General features: G+C 40.3%; 1 protein-coding gene across 2 annotated transcripts; it reads left to right on the top strand.

Annotated features, from left to right (window-relative positions):
* Window positions 1–1,411: 1,411 nt before the first annotated feature.
* Window positions 1,412–14,141, top strand: RB195_020988 (uncharacterized protein; the record flags this gene model as incomplete). Of its 2 annotated transcripts, none has more annotated exons than XM_064189586.1 (27): window positions 1,412–1,573; window positions 1,724–1,784; window positions 1,933–2,000; window positions 2,672–2,757; window positions 3,388–3,463; window positions 3,888–3,995; window positions 4,085–4,143; window positions 4,203–4,347; window positions 5,735–5,829; window positions 6,289–6,402; window positions 7,975–8,071; window positions 8,158–8,263; window positions 8,323–8,440; window positions 8,512–8,617; window positions 8,711–8,838; window positions 8,912–9,011; window positions 10,063–10,190; window positions 10,265–10,355; window positions 10,587–10,712; window positions 10,807–10,956; window positions 11,190–11,302; window positions 11,529–11,627; window positions 11,706–11,839; window positions 12,647–12,752; window positions 12,861–12,934; window positions 13,009–13,106; window positions 13,956–14,141. In XM_064189586.1, the coding sequence occupies 27 exons, from the start codon at window positions 1,412–1,414 to the stop codon at window positions 14,139–14,141; spliced, it is 2,934 nt and encodes a 977-aa protein (XP_064045467.1). The 2 variants fall into 2 exon arrangements, with proteins under 2 accessions (XP_064045467.1, XP_064045468.1); XM_064189587.1 differs by having other exon boundaries at window positions 1,487–1,573.
* Between the last annotated feature and the right edge of the window lie 245 nt (window positions 14,142–14,386).

The following is a 14,386-nucleotide window of genomic DNA, read 5'->3' as shown; positions in this document are numbered from 1 at the left end:
AACTAATTCTAATTCAGTCGTCCTTCTCGGTGCGTGGATTTTGCCTGTAAAGATAGAGGTCCCCTGTAAAAATAAGGATGCTTTTTTCTTCTAGGGAAACATGTTTTACTACACTAAACGTGCGTTAAATGAAAACTGTTTCGCTGCCATATCAGTCGATGAAGTCGTATCATTGGACGGAAGGTTGTCATTATCTTCCTCCTTTTAGCACTTCAGTATGATAGCTAGAGCGATTACCTTTAGTAGACGAGTTTTAGAGTGAATCATTCTCAACTTTATCCCCTACCAGCCTTTCACATATCATTTCATTCGGTCTTCCCTTCCTTTCCTCTCCTAATATTACCACTTTTGGAGTAGATCGAGCGGCAGCAACGTGATCGTCACTCACGATCCACTGGGTTCTGATCATCGTTCTCGACCTCACTTTTTCTTCTCATCTATGGATTCGTATCTGAATCGCTTCTAAGCTTATTCTCTTCTAGATTTTTTTTCCGCATATCTGAAATCGTTTTTTAAGAATACAATTGTGGCGAGAATTTTTATTTTGCCGATTTTTCTGTGTACTGTGGCGAGGGAATGTTTCTTTGTTTTCTTAGTTTAAGATAGACCTTGAAAACCTTACGAACTTCCCCTTACGTAACGAAATTGAGTTCTAAGTGAAGTTGTCAGTATCGGGCGAATCAAGTGCGGGAACTTCGGCCGGCAGTTTCTCTTATCATTCTTTTGAGAGATGGCACCATTCGCTTCGTAATTCTTTCAGTCGTCATTGATCAATTTTTTTCTCTTCCTTGTTATTCCTATGTTGGTCCCTAAGCGGTAGTTGTTTACCCAGTTTCTGCAACGGAGACATAGATCAACGACACTGATCTATCATATCATTCTTTTTTTCAAAAAGTAAGTACAAAGAGGACCCTAGCACAGAGAGTCTTGAAGTTCCTGCTAAAATATTGTGGTTCCCTCCTACCTGTTCTAATTTTGTTGACGTCGTAAGCATGTGTATCTACAGCTTAAAATCAGCATGAAATACTTCCACTAGAACGGAATGCTATGTACTTCTACGACTCATGTTTACTAGACGATATCACTTAAAACCCTTCCATTTTAATCAGGTATCTTTCTCGATCTACGTCTCAAATTAATCCTATCCATTGTTCGTTTTAGCGTCAATATCATATTCATTTCATGTTGTCAACTATTCCACTTTCAGTCATCTTCTCATCCTCATTGTTTTTGAGGGAATTTAAGCGGGTGTTTCTCTTAACCTGGCTCAAACTCTCGGAGCTGATGGAAGTCCTACTTTTTGCGTACTTCCGCTGAACCACAGAGAGGCGTTCCCTGATTGTTTCGCGGCAATCCCGAAAGGTTGTAAGAGTCGAGGTAGAATAAGCAAATTTTCGTATTTAGGCTACGAATGCAGCGTTGCATATCGGGTGGATCCGCAACTGTTTTGCGAGCGTTTCGTTCGACGCCACGTATTTGTACGAGAATGATTCGTTACGACGCATTTGCGGACAGACATATAGGGCCCAGCCGACTGGAAAAACAACAAATGTTGAATTTTCTTGGATTTACAGTGAGTATTTGTGGTCAAATAATTGAACTTTTTTTTTGAAAAGAGACCAAATAAAACGAGCGAGAAGCCTACTCTTCTACAAGGTTCTTCCGCGTCTTTGATTAGATGATGATCACTCAGTGATTGTCTTTGAAATTTGTCTGTTTTCAGACACTGGATGCACTAACCAACACTAACGTGCCCAACCAAATTAAACTCGAGAAAAAACTGGGTAAGTTTGTTTCTGGTACGAGTCAATAGAGAGTCTTAGCTCACTTCCTGCAATTTTTTGAACGAACTATTGAGTGTAACTCAGTAGCAGAAGCCATTAAAACGGCTTTTAATGTCACTGTCTTTGCTAATATGCTCATTACTTTCAGACTTACCAGAGGCTATCGATGAGTACAGCATGCTTCGAGAGCTGAAAAAGATATCTGAGATGAATAAGGTAGTCAAAACCAACCGAAGCCTTAATCAATATCAGCAACTTTTCTGGGGATCGAAACCTGCATGAGCTGTGCAACGTTCACGTAAAGCAATGAAAATCACGTCGACCCTTCCACTTGACGACCATTTTTAGCATTTTTTTAGAGTGTCTGAGGGTGTGTGTACGAATATATGTGAAGTATATTTGTATACATATCTTTATATTCCTTGTTTCTTTTCAAATCAGCAGACTCATTCAGTCATCCCAACTCTTTGCGCGCTCCTAAGACCGCATCCTTAGCAAAAACATTGATACAGAGCCCACAGCCTAGAGTGCCGTCGTTTTCTCGGACGGCATGTCCGCATCAACTCACGCGCTTCTTTTCTTCGACACTATCGGGTCAGAACGATTTCAACCTCCACGCAGTTGCGTAAGAGCGAGGGAGCGTTGCGGTTGGGATCGAGCGGACTCTCGCTGGCGTCACTAGTCGCTGTAGTCCAAGTGAAGCTAGCGATGGTCCCAACCGCCAGCTGCACCGCGCCGCTTACGCAACTGCACTGAGCTCAGCTTGTTTGTCTTACATACTCTATCCTTTCCTGTTAGAACAGTCTCAATCGGATGCAAACCGCTACCGTCTTAGCAAACATGGCAGTGGCGTTCTCTCAGAACTGCAAATAAACTTTTTTTTTCAGATATACCGTTCTTACATCGGCATGGGATATTATGACACTATTGTTCCAGCTGTGATCCTACGCAATATTACACAGAATATCGGATGGTGAGTTCATTTATGGCTCCGAGAAATAAGTATGTAGTTCGAAATTAGTGACTCGTATATTTCATGCTATAATGTCCATTCTAAAAAGAAAATGTGTAAGGTCTAAGTTTTTGGAAAAGTCCTAGCACCACTGAGACTGCATTGTTTCTTTTATGCAAATAGCCTCCTGCACTTCATCGTCTTCTGAAAATAAATGCTATCAGACTTACACAATAAATCAGGATATTTTTGTCAAATCCCGAGAGTCTTCACACCCAAACCTTCTTCTGACTGACTGTGGCTTTAACGACAATTCTTCTTATAACAAGTACAGTCAACCAAAACAACCTAAAGACTAAATGTAAATGCGTAAGCGGTTACACTCGAGCTCGGCTTTTGACAGTTTCAACCGGACACAAGCAAATCCTGTGAGGGTCCCATCTCTAGAGCTACAACTTAAACAATTGCTCTAGGCTTCAGGTCATATTGATTCGACTCTTTGAGAGGATTTTATGTCTGGTGGATTTGTTTTAATGCAGACGTTTAGAGCTTGAAAACATCGATCAGACGCGCTCCTTTCTTTACAAACCTGACATTTAAAATGTGGAAATATAGCAGCACAGTCTTGGATGGATGTAATTTTTTGTTTAGGATCTCGCAATATACACCATACCAAGCAGAAATTTCCCAGGGAAGACTGGAATCACTTTTGAATTACCAAACAATGGTAAGTGCGTCTGCTGTGAGAAGTTTTAGTGCTTCCTCTCATAATGATTCTACCAAATCCCGAGGATCCAACGAATCATAGTCGTGACAAAATCTTTTCTTCTCCGTCGGCACCATCGTCCTATCGATTACTTTTCCATCGACAATTGGGACGATATTAGTGTCCTCATCCGTTGAGAACGTAATGGGCCAGGCAGACATAACACGTTTGACTGTAACTGTCTGCGAGTAGTCTCTGATGTTCAAACGCTGGATATTTGCAATTTCATTCTACCATCCCCCTTTGAATGTTTACACTTAAGTGAAGGTAACTTGCTTTGCGTTAGCTCTTTCTCCGCGTTGCAATCTTCTGAGCCTGAATTTTGCCCTCCGGCGAACAAATATAATGAGTATTCCGGGGTTCAGTTCATAGAAATCATGTTTAGGTGGCAGATCTGACTGGCCTTCCACTCACCAATGCGTCACTTTTAGATGAATCGACTGCAGTGGCGGAAGCGGTTGCTCTGGCTGTTAGGGCCACAAAGCGCCATAAGGTCGAGGCTTTCTGCCACCAGTATCTGTTTTCTCCTATTGTTTAGCAGTTGTGTTCCTCGAGGGCTTTCGAATGTACTTCAATTTTCAGGCTCTGTTGGATACTTACCTTCACCCTCAAAACATCGATGTGACGAAGACTCGAAGCGGGTTAGCGAGCATGCAGCTTTGGTGAATCCATTGCAGAATTTAAGCTTGTGCAATTCCAGGCCTCTTGGCATCACACTGGAAGAACTTAACTTTGATAACATGAACTTCGAAAAGGATGTTGCTGCAGTCGTCGTCCAGTACCCAGATACGGAAGGCCGAATCCGCAATCTAGATCAGTTGATTGCTAAAGCTCATGAGAATGGTGTAAGTACACTTTGCTGGTTTTGTGCAGAAATAATAGTAATAAGAACTATATGACAGTAATTTTGCCATTAATTCACAAATGTTAATTGCTGACAAGAAGCATAGATTTTATTCGAGTTTTTTCTGAGGTTCTGAGACCTATTCGCTGAAACATTAGGTTCTCACCAATATGGAATAGTGTTTGTACTAGAAATTACCACGCAGAAAGAAGACGTCTACAACTGGAGAAAGGGATAAATTTACTACAAAATAGGCTACATAAATTTCATGCAGTACAATTTTGTTGCGGTTTAGAAACCCATTATTTCTATATTTATACAAGATTTGATGTTTCTAGCCTTCCTGGTTTTTGTGGAACCTATCTGAGAAAAGTAGCAATTTTTTTAATTTTTGGATTTTTCGCACCTAGTTTTAGAGAGAGCCGGACTCCTACAGAGGTAAAAATTTACAATGAAGTGTTCTATAATCACTCTACCACAGTCACACAACGAGGGAAATTCAAAATTTTTATTAGATTAGAATTTTGACACTAGAATCCTCTTTTAAAATAGAACCCAATTTTACTACTTTACATTTCGGGTCATCTCCTATAAAACGCGTCCTTATCTGTCTTCGTGGGTTTCTTGGCAGCAAAATACCATATTATAAGTGTTTATTTGAACCTAAGAAAATCCGAACAAGCCTTACACTGATCTCCATCAAGGCCAGTGCTCATCGCTTAAGTCACCTTCAAATCACCCTTAAATTCTATAAGTTTGTTTTTATCTCTGCATCTATTTTGCTTAATGTTCACTACGTTACTTCATTTTTATTCTAATTAATTTGCAAATTTATTATTTTTAGATTCATTTTTATTATATGTAATGCTTACCTCATTATTTATTGTTAGTTGCATCCTCAGAAAAACTCCTCCTTTTCCATTTTCCTTCGCTTTACGTGCAGTTAGGAATACATACATGCTATTATGCCAGTGAATTCTACTTAACCTGATTTTTTCCTCAGCAACAGCACTATCGATTTTTCTAAACCACATCATTTGCTAAATGTCTCGATTTCTTTCCCATTTCCAGAAGAACGATCGCTTTATTTAACTTTGCAACCTTTTTTTCGGAAATCAAACAAGGGTTATGAGTGACCCAGAAATCTTATTGTAAATGGTTGTAAGGACGTTACGCAGCGCATGAAAAAGTTTACTAGACTGTATGGGTGAAGATCACATCTTTGCGCTATCGCTCGTGCTGTTTTAAATAAAATCGTAATTTATCGTCGTTGAAATCCCAGCCATCGGTAACTGCTCGGTTTTTTTTGTCATGTTTAACATATGTAACAAAGCTCCTCACTTATTCTACATCGAAATGTATTTTTATAATAATGCTAATATCTTTAGACCTTGGTTGTACTGGTCTGCGACCTGATGGCTTTGACGCTGCTGAAATCCCCTGGTGATCTGAGTGCTGATATTGCTGTCGGTTCGGCGCAAAGGTGAATACACTGTGAAGTGTGTTAGTATTTATACTACGGAGACCTACACTATCATCATAATAGAATTGTTCTATTTTATATACTTTCAAATAAGAAAAAATCAAGCGTGGTCAGAATGGGTGTTTGAATTCATAAATTTTCATAAATTCATAAATAAATAAATTCACAATTTCATAAATTTCATGAAATAACAGCAAAATCGTAGCAATTTTGGCCATTTTGACTATCACATTTACCTTCCGGCGATTTTTCTTGGTGATTTGTATGTCCGCAAACAATTTTAGTATGGACAGTTCATTCATTTGATATGTTTTGCCTTAATCTGGTATTTACGAACCACTTTTTCAGAATTTTATCATTTTGTGTTGATGAAATCATGCATCAGTTGCTTGTTCACTTCGTTTCTCAACCTGGAGAGAATTTTTGTTTGAATCTTAAACATTTCAATCTTCTATCTAGGTTTGGTGTTCCACTGGGTTATGGTGGACCTCATCCAGGATTTATGGCTGTGACAAAAGACTCCAAGAACACACTTGGCAGAATGATGCCAGGAAGGATTATTGGAGTATCCAGGTGAGCAACAATTTTTGGCGAAGCTCACGGAAATTGATATTTTCAATGCTCTGGAAATTGCTCCCTGAAGATGATTTGTATTAAAGTGAAGAAATTTCACACAAGGTCAAGTTTGTATGTAGTAGGTGGCATGATCCTTCCGAAAACGCAATGTTCTCCCATTTCCACTAATGTATGTACATTCTCGAAAATAGCGCTTCATTGCGCTCTGTCACACGGTCAACCCTGCGTAAAAATCAGGCAAACGTCAGTTCACCTGCAATTCCTTCACGAATTTGTGGAAGCATGTTGGTATTTTTTTTTGCAACTACTGATACTTATTGCTCCTTCGCTCTTATCGGATCCCAAAGATTTTTTCTATTACCCCCTCCCGAGCAGATATATTGAATTAGCATTAGTGGACGAGTTGGAGTACTAAATAAAATCAATTATTGAGTCAAAAATAATCAAAAAATTAAATCAGTTATTGAAAAGGCGTTTTTTTTTCAAATAGTCACTCAGCATTCCGGGGAAGTTCTGTACGTTATTCATTATTTGTTGTTGATATTGATATACGATACATATTTATGTTTATTGGATTACTGGATAGTTTTTCTTCATGTCAAGAATTGGATGTCATGTCCTGACACTCAGTCGTTTAGAATTCTCTCATATTTATTTTTTTATGCATTTTTTCTATTTCCTTGGAGAGAAAGGAACCATTTGTGATATTTGTAGACTTTCGAAGAGCTCAATTTGACGTTTAAGTCAGGGTGAATTCAGCATTTCTTTCTTTTTCATATCTCTTTATAAAAGTAAACTTTTGCTCATCTTTCTATCATCCATCCCGATCCCCTTTCATTTCATCTTCTCGGTATTTTCCAAGGTATTTTTTCGTAACATGAATTACTGAATTATGTATCTCGCTTTCCTTTTGAGAATTTCACGTAGTATTTGATCTGAATGATTTCGTTTTACAACTATTCATCTTTCCTTAATATTTTATTCACGAATTTTTATTTCAAGCTCAAGTATCGGGGTAGCAGGTTCTCTTCCAACTTACAGCACTACATCTAAAATTACACTTTTGTGGAAGCCTCACATTCTAAAATGTTCCTTTTTTGTTCCATCGCCTTCTTTCCCCTTCTCTCTCCAACCCTACACCCTCCTCTTTTCCGTCTTTTACCTCTTCATTACGCTCTTCACCCTTGTCTTCTACTTTCCTTCTCCCCCTCTTCACAGTTTCAGCTCTCTTCTTGTTTTAGATCTGTCAGCCAATTACCGATAATTATCAATTATTATTAATTATCTAGTAAGAAGTGCGGTTTTTGTGAGTCGGGAAATTTTTTACTCTGTTGTTTCGATGTGACACCTTGAAGTTGGGATAACATGAAATGCAAATTAATATTCTTCGAACCTTCCTTTCCCGAATAGTCACATAGATTTTTTTCCATAATCGAGCTCCGAATTTTTCGTTGGGTACTCGTTAGTTCCCGAAGCCTTACAGACTTGGCAACTGATGAGCAAAGCCAACTGTCTAATGTGAGCAAAGTTTGGGCATTGAAAGTGCACCTGACTCAAAGGGGTTTACAGAGGAGCTAATGGAGAAAAAGCTCTAAGACTTGCCCTACAGACTCGAGAACAACATATACGAAGAGATAAGGCGACCAGTAATATTTGCACTGCTCAGGTACTCGGATTACACTTATTGTTAAGTAATTTTCCACCGCATTCTACTTCTTTCGGCTTCTTCGAGAAAGCACACGTTATTCGCAGGCACTTCTGGCCAACATGTCTGCAATGTACGCTGTTTACCATGGACCCAAACGAATTGTCGAAATAGCGAGAGCCATCCACAAATCGACAGCGTTCCTGGAATCGGGTTCCTCGAGCGAATATAGTCACACGTATTTGTCGCTGAATTGTAACCAATTTGTTCAGAATTGATCAAAGCCGGGCACAGGACAGCTCACAAGAATTATTTCGATACCCTGAAGGTTACCGTAAAGGACTTAGCAGCTTTCAAACAAAGGGCTGAGGAGAAACAGATGAACTTTCGGTGCGGCAGTTTTGTGTTTTACTTGGTATATTTTGTTATGCTGTTTGTGCAAAGACTGATCAAATTCACAGATACTACTCCGATGGATGTGTGGGAGTGTCGCTCGACGAAACTACGAAGGCATCGGATCTTGTCGACCTACTTTATGTCTTCAATGGTTCGACTAAATACAACGAGGTTACGGTCCTAGTTCCGTCGGAATTAGAAGCAAAGAGATCGAGCAGAGAGATTTTCCGACCAGACTTGGTGGAGAAGAATTATATTCTTCAGGATGAACTTGCCGACGCAGTGCAGGAAACCGCATCGCCGCTCATTGGAAACAGTGAACACGCGAGAACGAGCTCGTTCCTTGAACACGCGATATTCAACACGTACCACAGTGAGGCTTTGCTCGTAAGGTGAGTTGTTCTGATGGAGTATTCGAGAAATCGTTGTAGTTCCTGCAATATGAACATAAATATTTCCCTTTAGATACATTAAACGCCTGGAAAACAAAGATGTGTCGTTGGCTCACTCGATGATTCCTCTTGGATCATGCACAATGAAACTAAATGCGAGCTCACAATTAATTGTAAGAATATTTCCCTTGTTCGGTAGTCTGTCGATGTTGCAGAAGAGATTCGTTCGCCGTTTTACACAGACAGATTCGTTCCGTTTATAGTGTAGAAGAAATTAGGAGCACTTAAAATTTCTGCCTTTATAATTGTTCCACTGGAGGATTCATTGCAAGTAATACGTCTGGCTACAACCCGATTCAGCTGGCACTTGGCCTTTTATGCACGGTTGTCGAGTAGCATCGCTGGAAAGCTAACAACATCCAGCAACCAAAAACAATGGCGAGCAACAACGCGGGAAGAGACTGTACCAGCGCTCCAGGAGGGTGGTGTTGAAAGTGAACAGATTTGTCCGTGATTCGGTTATACGCCACCTCCGTTGTTGCTATCATCAAGCAGTGTTGCGAGTCTAAGAGGTGTAGAGAGAAGCCATGACCTGCTTGATATACCTAGATGTGACCCTGGGACTGCCTCCGGCGCTGCCACTGCGATGAAGAGTACTATGAATGCGATTTCAGTTGGGATAGGATACTTCAACCCTTTATGCCCACTTCTTTACTCTCATTACAGCTACGATACCCAGCAGTAAAACTGCTCATTGCGTTCTCTCTCATATACGGAACTTTGTTTACTATCGTACTCTTCGAAAATTTTAGGAAAACTAACTTAATAGACTTTCAAGATGAGAAAGACGGGGGCGCTCAGGAAGTACCCGAGCAAATTGAGTGCAGGCGATCTGTGCCTGCAGCAGCGATCGCCGCTACGCCTGTCTGCACTCACTGTCCTCCTTGGGCTCCGTCCCTCCGCTCCGCATGATGTTCCAACTTGGATGAGCTGGACTATAAGGAGATGAAAAGGCTAAATATGGACTCCACAATGAGAAACTCGTTTGTAAATGAAGATTGTTTGAAGGAAATGACGGGAAAGGCCGTTGAAAACGTGTTGAGTCCGTCGCTTAATCTCTGCAATTTCTGTCTTGAATAGCTTTTTTTGATCGCATGCGGAAGGAAGTGAAAGGATTCGAAGGGGTAAGATTAGAAAATTTGAAGAACAAAAAAAGTTTTTTAGCCAATCACATGGGACTCTTTCAACGGTCTCCATCCATTCGCCCCACTATCGCAAACAAACGGATACCAGAAACTTTTCAGCGATGTCGAAAAATGGTTGTGTGAAATTACTGGTTACGACAACTTCAGGTTCGGAGCGTTTTTCTTGTTCCTTTTTGGTTTTTTTTTGAAGATGTTTTCATGAAAAATCCACGAAGTTCTAGCTTGCAACCAAATTCTGGTGCAAATGGGGAGTACGCTGGACTTCTATGCATTCGAAAGTACCTGGACAGCTCTGATCAACAGCAACGAAATGTAAGTTTTAGGTGCTTTTACCTATACGAAGACGAGAACTGTTCCCTAGCTTCCGCAAGCGACTTCATGCAGTACTCATAGTCCAGATAAGAATCTCTTTAAAATATACTTTGCATTCTCAGGAGAAGCAGAAGTGATGGCCATGATTCGGTTGAATTTTACTTCACATTTAGAAAATTTCAAGTCGAGGTCGAGATAGCGAACGAAATCTTCCCCGTAATCATCGTTTAGGTGTGTCTGATTCCCTCGTCTGCCCATGGTACCAACCCAGCATCAGCTAACATGGCTCACATGAGAGTTGTTCCAGTTGATTCCGATAAGCACGGGAACATTAACTACAAGGATCTGGCGGCTAAAGTGCGTTAAATGTTGTCCATTTTTTGCGTTTTTTCTGCAACATTAACAAAACTAAAATTATTAACATCAAAATTCAATGCTGATGTTGTTGCAGGCCGAACGCTATAAAGATGAACTCGCAGCTATTATGGTCACTTATCCCTCAACCCATGGGGTCTTCGAGTCATCGATCCGGGATGTTATCGATAAGGTTCACGAACATGGTGGCCAAGTCTACCTTGACGGGGCGAATATGAATGCGCAGGTCAGTTGCCTCATGACTGTAATGCACTAATCTACTTTGCCTTACCGTACTGGTGTTTTTAAACGTTCAATGATTAAAGTTCTAGCCCCGTTCGGGCCTCTTCTCTGTTTCACAGTTTTTATGACAGGCCATTTGCTAGTTCACATGATATTCAGCCAAATCCTACTCCAGATGCTATTTTGAAGCAACGCTCATAGAAATCCGCAGTGATCTTCAGTATGTTCGCTGTTTAGGTAGGACTATGCCGCCCAGGTGACTATGGTAGCGATGTGTCTCACCTGAATCTGCACAAAACATTCTGCATCCCACACGGCGGTGGTGGACCAGGAATTGGACCGATTGGAGTGTGGGTTTATATTTAGATTCAATTAATTTAATAAGAAATCATGACGACCTCAAGATATTGTCTGGTAACATGACCTTCTATTATAGTATAGTGAAGAATGACTCTAGGATGAGGTACCGTTACATTCGTCTTGGAATTTACAAGAGAGAGAGCTAACCATCCGAGTCCTCTACGGACTCATTCAACAGTATCTACAACATTAGTACTTTAATGAGCCTCTATTAAGCAAGAAACACCTGGCTCCATTCCTACCCGGTCATCCCGTGATTCCTGTTGATGGTCGATCCGACGGTGCCGTAGCTGGTGCCCCCTGGGGATCTGCCAGGTGCGTACAAAAACTTCTAGTTTCTAGAATAGAAAAAGTCAGGTTGCAAGCATGTGAAATCCACGAACGTAATTTAAGCATTCTGCCCATTACATGGGCGTACATCCGCATGATGGGGCACGCAGGATTGAAGAAGGCATCCCAAATGGCGATTTTGAATGCAAACTATATGGCCAGGCGACTGGAAGGACCATATAGAATCGTTTATAAAGGTAATAGTTGAAGTGCAATCACGTCAACAACTGAAAAACACGAAATCTAGTATTTTTGACTTAAACCAAGAGGATCTGGAAATTTGGGAATAAGTTCATAGTATTTTGCTATTCTAGGGTGATTTACACATCTATTTCTTATTGTTTCACTCTCAATTCTCGTTTTTCCATTAGTACGCCTTCATGTAATTAACTGCGCACTTTGATGCAATCTCTATTTTCTTTGAGTTGTCAATGGAAAATTGACATTCAAAAAATTGTCAATTTTCCATTGACAACTCAAAGAAAATGAAAATTTGACATTCAATATTATAGTACAAAACAGAAGAAGTTTTCATATATTCCTAGCATCATGTGCGTCAATTCAAGCACCTAAACGACTAATCCGTAGATCTGTTGCACTTTAGTACTGGGACGAGTCTTCAAATAACTCGAAATTTAAAACTCTGGTATTTGCCTCTTTAACTATTAGTGTATTCGAAAATTTGACGCAGTGGGAAAGCTAACGATTCGAAATACAGATTTTCACCAACATTTCTTTGAAAGACCAAGTCTCTCATCCTTTTGGGGTCGATGACTTGGAACCGGACTCGTCCGGAAGGATAAAAACAAGGAATTGTAACATCAGTTGGCTCCCATAAATCATTGTCAAAGTTGAACACGCGTTCATAAACTTCAAACGATTCTAAACTGAAGCGTAGATGAATCCCCATAGGATTTACGGTGTACTTTTATCCTTTGAGGACTTGACGGAACATCATACCATGTCTCCATTTTTTAAAACAACTACTTCTTATTTCCTTGAAGATGAGCAAGGACTAGTAGCACACGAATTCATCCTCGATTGCAAGCCGTTTAAGAAATCAGCTGGAGTTGAAGTTGTTGACATCGCTAAGAGGCTGATGGACTACGGGTTAGCATCTTTCTATACAATATAAAAAAAATCTGATAATCACACAGAAAATAATTAATCCTTTTTTTTTTTCTTGAAATCAATGGAACATCAAAAATCACTTCTAAGGTTCCATTCACCTACAATGTCGTGGCCCGTGCATGACTGTTTGATGATCGAACCAACAGAATCGGAGGACAAAGGTCAATAATAGGATTTGCGTTTTCTAGGCTTAGATTAACTTCTCACGATTCTATGGATTCCTGTTTTTATTCAGGCGAAATGGATCGCTTAGTGGATGCTTTGCTATCAATTCGTGAAGAAATCGCTATGATTGAGAGAGGCGAGTTAGACAGGCAACGGAATCCGCTCAAGGTGAAAATCCATGGACAGTTTTTTTTTCAAAAGTAGTTATTGCTGATAAGAACGTAAGCGTTTTGAGAAGTGTGGTTGTGGACGCGACGCTTTAACAGTCTGCTTGATGCGCGCAGTCATCGACTGAGGGAGATTTTGAAGGAATCGGAAGAGGCTTTCTGCGGAGTTACGAAAACATTAATGGCCACACCTAGCATGACTGATGTAACAGTTAATCAAAACGTATAACGTGCTAGCCTCATTCAAGTTCGTATACCTGAAACATGCCTTAAAGTCCAGAATATTCCAAAATTTTTGGCTCTGTTTTGTTCACAGTGTTGTACACACATTTGAAAATTGGTTGTTCTTCAGTTGGAGACTTCAGATGTGTCCAGAAGTTTACATTTGCCGGATAAGTCCCCACTTTTTCCAAGATCATGTTGTTACAACGTTGAGCAAGTTCCCAATTTTAAATCGATGTAGCTCGCAGAACTGTGAAAGCAGTTCAATATTTGTTGCAAATTTTCTGGCCAGAGAAATTCTGAGCAACCAGTTTCATTCCTGAAAGTGCAGCGCTTGAATTCAGACATTTTGGCGTTGTACACCAGGCCGTTCTTCTAATGAACCCAAGGTTGTGGTTTTATAGCGTGTACCAAATTACCTACCCGTCGCCACAGCTGTGATAAATTGCTTCCCTGGCTAAGCGACTATCTCTACTTCTGAAATCAAGAAGAGTAAAAAATAGAAACTTCTGAACAGTCGCTGATCCATTTATAAAATATTACACCAGTATGGATTTGGATTGATTACTCTAGCTCTTTTTGTTCTTCTCCAAAAACTGCACCTCGCATATGGCATTTCACGTTCCAGATGGCACCGCACACTTTGGCCAAGGTAGCGTCAGACGGCTGGGATCTGCCGTACCCACGTGAGTTGGCGGCATTCCCGAAACCATGGTGTCATCAGAAGAACTGGCCAACTACGGGGAGGATTGACGACCAGTATGGCGACAAGAACCTCGTCTGCACTTGTCCACCCATGGAGGCTTATCAGTAGATCATATTCCATCGGAACGAAGCCGCCTATCGTAGCTAGTGATTCTAGGGTCTAGATAAATAGAAAGGTGACGCTTGAGGTTATCCAGTTATATCACTTATAATGTCTCTGTTCTGACTGAATCCTATGTTTTTGTTCACACCTTGAATGCGGGTACTGTTAACAAATACTTCCTAGTTCTCCTCATGGAAAATATTTGATTATTAATCCAGGTGATATTCTCGATGGAGTAATGAACTATTCGA

Source organism: Necator americanus, chromosome II (genome assembly GCF_031761385.1).
Source record: "Necator americanus strain Aroian chromosome II, whole genome shotgun sequence".
In the NCBI taxonomy this organism is placed as follows: Eukaryota; Metazoa; Nematoda; class Chromadorea; order Rhabditida; family Ancylostomatidae; genus Necator; species Necator americanus.
Note: the sequence above shows the minus strand (reverse complement) of the source record. Positions and strands in the feature narration are given on the sequence as shown.